We start from the raw sequence: 6,741 nt of genomic DNA, 5'->3' as shown, positions 1-6,741 counted from the left end.
ATGTTGCTCTGAGACATGGATAGAGGAAACGTCAAAGTAGAGAGGTTTTATTTTTACTTCTTCTTCTGTGGATTTCATATGGCGGTTGGCAACCAACTTTAAGGTGCATTACCGGCACCAACTGGACTGGAGTGTGGACCAGAGACAATGAAGGCTCTTCAACTCCTCAAATCTAATGGCAATCGCTCCCTTTATCACATATTTCTGGCACTGAAACAGAACATGTTCCACTGTCTCTATCTCCTTCCTGACAATGATCACACCTCCCAGTCGGATGTTTCCCCACCCCTTTCAATGCACTCTTTAGCCTTGTGACTACACTTTCCTCCCTTCTCTCTTTGGCCTGAGGTCCTCCCTGCCCCCACCTTTTCCTGAATCTTATACACATGTCTTCCCTTACTCCCCCTGTTCCACAACTCCTGCCACTGTTCTTATTAATCCATTAGCTTCTGCTTTACTAATTGACAATTCCATCTCAACATCAGGATGTTTAAGAGCCTGATTGGCAATAATATCCACTTCCTCATTCCCCTCTACACCCACATGAGCTGGTACCCAGAGGAACATCACAAATACCCCCCATCTATTTCACCCCATACAAACACTGCAAAACTTCATACAATACATCATGTCTGCTCTGAGACACATATTAATTTAAGCTCATCAGTACTGCACAGGAGTAAGAGCAGATGACTACCCTGTCTGGCCTCACCTCCTCCACCCACTCTGGATAAATTATCCGCTGCTCTTTTTTGTATTTATTTTTACTCTGCTTTTCTATGATTTAAACATAGGTAACAACAAGGTAATCATGAGCGAAAGCTCTGGGCTGATTGGCGTGATTTTGATACGCTGTTTGGTAGTGGTCTTGTCTCAGTGATGCCATCTTATAGATGTAAATTCATTTTCATTTTATGTAAATGCAATAACTGTTTCTGATGTACTTGTTAACACATACAGTGTACCTATTATAGTATTGTGAAATGTTTAGCCTAATTGTCATGTACTGGCTTGAACATACAGTTCTAGGCTCAAATGTGTTTAGAACCCTCAGAACAGAACATTTGATGACATAGCAGAAAACTGAGAAAAGGCCCAAATTCACAACTCCAAACATTAAAATACAAGCTTCTATTCTACCACATGAGAAGAATGGATGTTTTAGACTATTGATATTAAACGATTGACTGTTGAGAGAAATCATATGGGAACACAGTTTGCAGGGTGCACGTTTCAAAAATCTGGAAAGAAAAGGTCTGTTGAACGTAGCAGAGTGACATGGCCAGCGTTTTCCTGATAAAGGTCAAGACATAGGAAGAACTCTGGATCCTATACTGACCCACGCAGACAGTCTGTGTGATCATCATGGACTTGTTTACAGTTGATTCATATACATTCTTGTAGGTGTGAACACCGAGCAAAGTAGTACGGGTGTCTCTCAACAACTGTTTCCAATCTGTATACATCAGTCTCTTTTTAACGCTTCGTCAGTCCAATGGTAGCAGAGGCAGTGAACACACACACAGGCTGCAGACATACACATTCACTCAAGTACGCACACACACATCTTCTCAATGTAGTTGGGATCAGTCCAGTCTGTTGTTGCGGTAGCGGCTGCCCTCGTACTCTCCTTCATTGGACCGGTTCATCCGCTGGCGAATCCTCAGCTGCTTCAGGCGGTTCTTATCCACCTCTCTCTTGGTCAGGATGAACCCTATTATACCTGCAGGGAGACCTATCATCCTATAGAGAGGGGATAGAGAGGGGGAACTTACCAAGGGGGTTATTCACCTGAAATACAATATCAAATTGTCAGCTGTTTCTCTACAACAGAAATCTGAATATAAACCACGTTAGAGAAGAGGGTCTCTCACCAGGCATAGCCGATCTTCATCATGGGGTTCTTGGCCTTTCTCGTGGGGATGTACGCTGGTCCCTCCTCCTCCTCCTCCTCCTCCTCAGTCTCTTTCTTTTGCTCTTTCTGCGTGTCAGTCGTTTTCTGCTGATCGGTGCTTCTCGGCTGTTCTGTTTTGGTGCTGATCAGTGTCGACCTGGTGGTGGTCAGTGGCCGGTAGAGTCGGGTGAGACACCGGGGAGGAATGCACCTCAGAGCCTGTAACTTGACCAGGCACCTTTGTGTCCATAGTGACCGGCCTGAAATCGGACACAAACCTAAAACAGTGAGAGTATTGGTCAGGTCAAATAATTCTAGCCTTCAGCTTCAGCTGCCTCAGGATCTGTGCGTTAGAGATGTTGACGATGAGTATGACACTTAAAAAAAAAATAATTAGACGATGTCTTTTTACCCATATTGGGTGAACCGTTTATAAATTACAGCACTTTTGGTACATAGTCCCCCCATTTAGGGGACCAAAAGTATTGGGACAAATTCATTTGTGTATTAAAGTAGTAAAAAGTTTAGTATTTGGTCCCATATTCATAGCACGCAATGACTATTCAAAGTGCTGAAGTACAGAGGCAAAACAACATTTGTCACTGTCCCAATAGTTTTGGAGCTCACTCGAATCCTCACTCGAGTCTTGTGAGCGTGCATAGAGTCAGTGCAAGGTTGTTCGGGTAACCATTTAATTAACTATTTAGCAGTCATAGCTTTTCCCCCAAGCCGTCTCAGAGCCTGTTGGTTCGAGAGACGATGCTTCTATACTGTTTAACGGACGATGGCAGAGTGAAGAGTCTATGTTTAGGGTGGTTGGAGTTGTTGGCAATTTTTCGGGCCTTCCTCTGACACCTCCTGAGATAGTGGTCCTGCATGGCAGGGAGCTCGACCCAGTGATGTACAGGGCTGTCCGCACTACCTTCTGTAACAATTTGCGGTGCATTTGCCATACTAAGAGGTGATGGAGCCAGTCAAGATGCTCTCAATGGTGCAGCTGTAGGACCTTTTCAGGATTCGAGGGCCCATGTCAAATCTTTTCAGCCTCCTGCAGGGGAAGAGGCATGGCCGTGCACTGTTAAGTCCTTAGTAATGTGGACGCCAAGGAACTTGAAGCTCTCGACCCGCTACACTACAGCCCTGTCAATGTGGATAGGGGGCATGCTCTCCCCTCTTTCCTGTAGTCCACAATTGGCTTCCTGATCTTACTGACGTTGAGGGAGAGGTTCTTGTCCTGGCACCACAATGCTAATTCTCTGACCACCTCCCTGTAGGCTGCCTCAACTCACGCAGTCATCCGGAACAACAGGGGCTTTCACACGACTCAGTGTTGTATTCCTCGAAGCGAGCATAACAAGTATTTAGCTCATTTGAGAGTTTTGCATCACCGGGCATCTGACGGTTGGGTTTCCCTTTGTAATCCGTTATCGTCTGCAAGCCCTGCCACATACGACAAGTGTCGGAGCCGGTGTAATAGGATTCCAACTTCCTCCTATATTGTCCTTTTGCATGTTTGATAGCCAAGCGGGGATATTGCCTGTAATCCATGGTTTTTGATTTGGATACGTTCGTATAGTCACTGTGGGGATGACGTGGTCTATGCACTTATTGATGTAGCCTGTGACTGATGTGGTAAACTCCTCAATGCTATCGGGCGAACCCGGAACATTTCCCAGTCTGTACTAGCAAAACGGTCTTGTATCCTCGCGTCTGCTTCATCTCGATCCCAGGCTGTGTAACAACCGGCCGTGACCGGGAGTCCCATAGGGCGGCACACAATTGGCCTAGCGTCTTCCAGGTTAGGGGAGGGTTTGGCCGGGGGGCTTTACTTGGCTCATCGCGCTCTAGCAACTCCTTGTGGCAGGCCGGGCGCTTGAACAGTGTTTCCTACGACACATTGGTGCGGCTGGCTTCCGGGTTAAGCGGGCGGGTGTTAAGAAGCGTGGTTTGGCAGGTCATGTATCGGAGGACGCATGACTCGACCTTCGATTTAACCTCCGGTTAAAATAAATAAAAGCAGGATAATAGAGTCGTGATCGAATTTGCCAAAGGGAGGACCTTGTATGCATTTCTGTGGGTAGAATAAAAGTGTTCTACAGTTTTAGCGCCCCTCGTGGCGCAGGAGCCGTGTTGGTAAAAGTGATGTAGAAAGGTTTTAAGTTCTCCTCACGTTAATGTCTCCACCTGCAAGAAATGCTGCCTCTGGGTGAGCGGCTTCTCGTTTGTTTATGACCCCATGCAGTTCGTTAAGCGCCAAAGTGGTGTTGGCTTGCGAAGGGATATAGACAGCCCTGATAATTACAGATGAGAACTCTCTTGGTAGATAAAAACCTGCTGCTTACCATGTGGTATGCTATATCAGGTGAGTGAAAGCTCAACATTTCTTTCACAATGCAAACAGCGCACAAGTTGTTGTTTATGAAGAGGCCCCCCCCCCCTTGGACTTGCCCGAGGCCGCCTTCGTCCAATTGTGCCACTGCATGGAGAAACCACTGAGTTCAACATACATACTACTGCACTGTTGGAGCTAGGAACACAAGCATTTCGCTACACTCGCAATAACATCTGGTAAATATGTGTATGTGACCAATACAATTGTATTTGATGTGACAGAGCCACATCTCTGCGAGGCATATAATATTGCTGCTTTTCAAGTCTCTGATGGATGAGCTTCGTTCGAGAGTCTCCCATCTTATTCTCGAGTGACTAGACATTTGCCAATAGAACATAGGGAAGTGCCGGTCAATATTATCTTCCGTCTCAGTTTTAGAAGGATGCCGACTCGTCTGCTGCATCTACGCCTGCAGCGTTTTGGTAAAACAATGGAATGAACAAGGGAACAGCTGAGTCGGAATTGAAGTCGAAATCGAGGTTAGTAACTGTCGATTCTTTGTGGGTCTGTGTAATCTGAGGGAAATATGCATCTCTAATATGGTCATACATTTGGCAGGAGGTTAGGAAGTGCAGCTCAGTTTCCACCAAATTTTGTGGGCAGTGGGCACATATGCCTGTCTTCTCTCTCGGTCTGCCTACGGTGAACTCTCAATAGCAAAGCTAAGCTCACTGAGTCCATACATAGTCAAAGCCTTCCTTCATTTTGGGTCAGTCACAGTGGTCAGGTATTCTGCCACTGTGTACTCTTTAGGGCCAAATAGCATTCCAGTTGGCTTTTTTTTTTTTTTTGTTAGCTCTTTCCAATGTGTCAAGTAATTATCTTTTTGTTTTGTCATGATTTGGTTGGGTCTAATGGTGTCGTTGTCCTGGGGCTCTGTAGGTTCTGCTTGTGTTCGTGAACAGAGCCCCAGGACCAGCTTGCTGAGGGGACTCTTCTTTAGGTTAATCTCTCTGTATGTAATGGCTTTGTTATGGAAGGTTTGAGAATCACTTCCTTTTAGGTGGTTGTAGAATTTAACAACTCTTTTCTGGATTTTGATAATTAGCGGATATTTCTCTAATTCTGCTACGTGTGCATTATTTGGTGTTTTACATTGCACACAGAGGATGTTTTTGCAGAATTCTGCATGCAGCGTCTCAATTTGGTATTTGTCCCATTTTGTGGATTCTTGGTTGGTGAGAGGACCCCAGACCCATATAATTAGGAATTTGAATACCAGAAAGAACATTCACCTTCTTATGATGGTCAAAAGGTCAGCCATGATTTGTCAGTGCTGTGATAGGATATTATCTGCACTGCATGTGTATTAACTAGCTAGCCAGTTTGAGGAATGATTCCATTATATCTTTTTTTAAGTTAACTGCCAATATGCCAACATTCCATTCCAGCAATGCAGCCAATCCACAGCCATACACTGGCTGAAATCAGTTGATAATAGGACTTAGACAAGTTGTACATGCAACAAGTACTGATATTGTATCATATAATGGCACGCACAGCTTTCCAAGAAAACACATTGAGACATTTATTGTCTGTTCACATATACAGCATTTTAAATGCTATTTATACATAAAATTGGTATAAAACCCATGTAAACTGTATTTATAATTATATGACAATATTTAAGACTGGTTTTGATTTTCTCCCTGACCAAGATAGGTACCATTTTGGCCCTATTACAGGTTTATGATATCCCCTCTAGTAATTGTATAGGCTCTCTATGCCCAGACGTCAGAGGGCAATTGGTTCTATAACTGACTGAAGTATTTTTTGCCACATCCTAATTGGGATGTCGAATTTAATGTTCATTTTTGACGGCGTAGAAGGCCCTTCTTGCCTTGTCTCTCAAATCGTTCAAAGCTTTGTGGAAGTTACCCGTGGTGTTGATGCTTTCATCTGACCTGTTTTCAAACCACCAGACAAGGAGAGGAACAGTTTTTCCCCTAAAAACTGCTGACACCCTCTGTTTATGAGTTATGTCGAAATAAAGGTGCTTTTAAGCTGTTCAGAGTAAACATACCTTTAAACATCCCCGTCCTCGCAAGCTTCCTACAGGGCGCCGCCATCTTGTTATGTAAAAGTGGAGTCGGCTTGGGCATGCGCAAAGCGTCATTCATGCTTTCTACGGCCCTCTGCTGCCACCTAGCGGACGATTCACCGATAGATTTGCCAGCCAGTGTTATTTGTATAATTATATTTATCAGAAGATGCGTTACATGATTATCTTTGGCTATATTCATTCATTACAATCATCATATCAACTCCAACTAGGTATAAATGTGACCCCCCCCCCCTCCACCCAAGGTTAATAACTTAATTATCTTTGCTAAATGTTTACTGTAGGGGTCTCAAGCTCATTTAGAACTGGGATTCGGTCTTCAAAGAGCTCCAGAGGGCCATACTGAAAATGTGTAATATTTACTCGCTGTAAAAATTTGCTAAAAATAGTCCC

The 6,741-nt window shown here is 44.3% G+C and overlaps 1 protein-coding gene across 1 annotated transcript; it reads right to left on the bottom strand.

The window, feature by feature from the left end:
- Positions 1–31: 31 nt before the first annotated feature.
- On the bottom strand, positions 32–6,395 carry si:ch73-71c20.5 (DUF4748 domain-containing protein). The gene is made up of 3 exons (XM_055883801.1): positions 6,310–6,395; positions 1,875–2,172; positions 32–1,743 (listed from the first exon to the last, which is right to left on the bottom strand). The coding sequence occupies exons 1-3, from the start codon at positions 6,386–6,388 to the stop codon at positions 1,587–1,589; spliced, it is 534 nt and encodes a 177-aa protein (XP_055739776.1). The 5' UTR covers positions 6,389–6,395; the 3' UTR covers positions 32–1,586.
- Between the last annotated feature and the right edge of the window lie 346 nt (positions 6,396–6,741).

Source organism: Salvelinus fontinalis, chromosome 26, assembly GCF_029448725.1.
Source record: "Salvelinus fontinalis isolate EN_2023a chromosome 26, ASM2944872v1, whole genome shotgun sequence".
NCBI lineage: Eukaryota > Metazoa > Chordata > Actinopteri > Salmoniformes > Salmonidae > Salvelinus > Salvelinus fontinalis.
The sequence above is the reverse complement of the archived record's forward strand: the minus strand, read 5'-3'. Positions and strand labels throughout refer to the sequence as shown.

What these genes read in the sequence shown, in the direction of transcription:
- si:ch73-71c20.5 (XM_055883801.1), bottom strand. Translation starts at nt 6,388, where the DNA reads ATGCCCAAGCCGACTCCACTTTTACATAACAAGATGGCGGCGCCCTGT. An exon ending in GAGGACGGGGATGTTTAAAG is followed by an intron (nt 2,173 to 6,309) that starts GTATGTTTACTC and finishes TCACTGTTTTAG; the next exon opens with GTTTGTGTCCGATTTCAGGC. An exon ending in ATGAAGATCGGCTATGCCTG is followed by an intron (nt 1,744 to 1,874) that starts GTGAGAGACCCT and finishes CCCTCTCTATAG; the next exon opens with GATGATAGGTCTCCCTGCAG.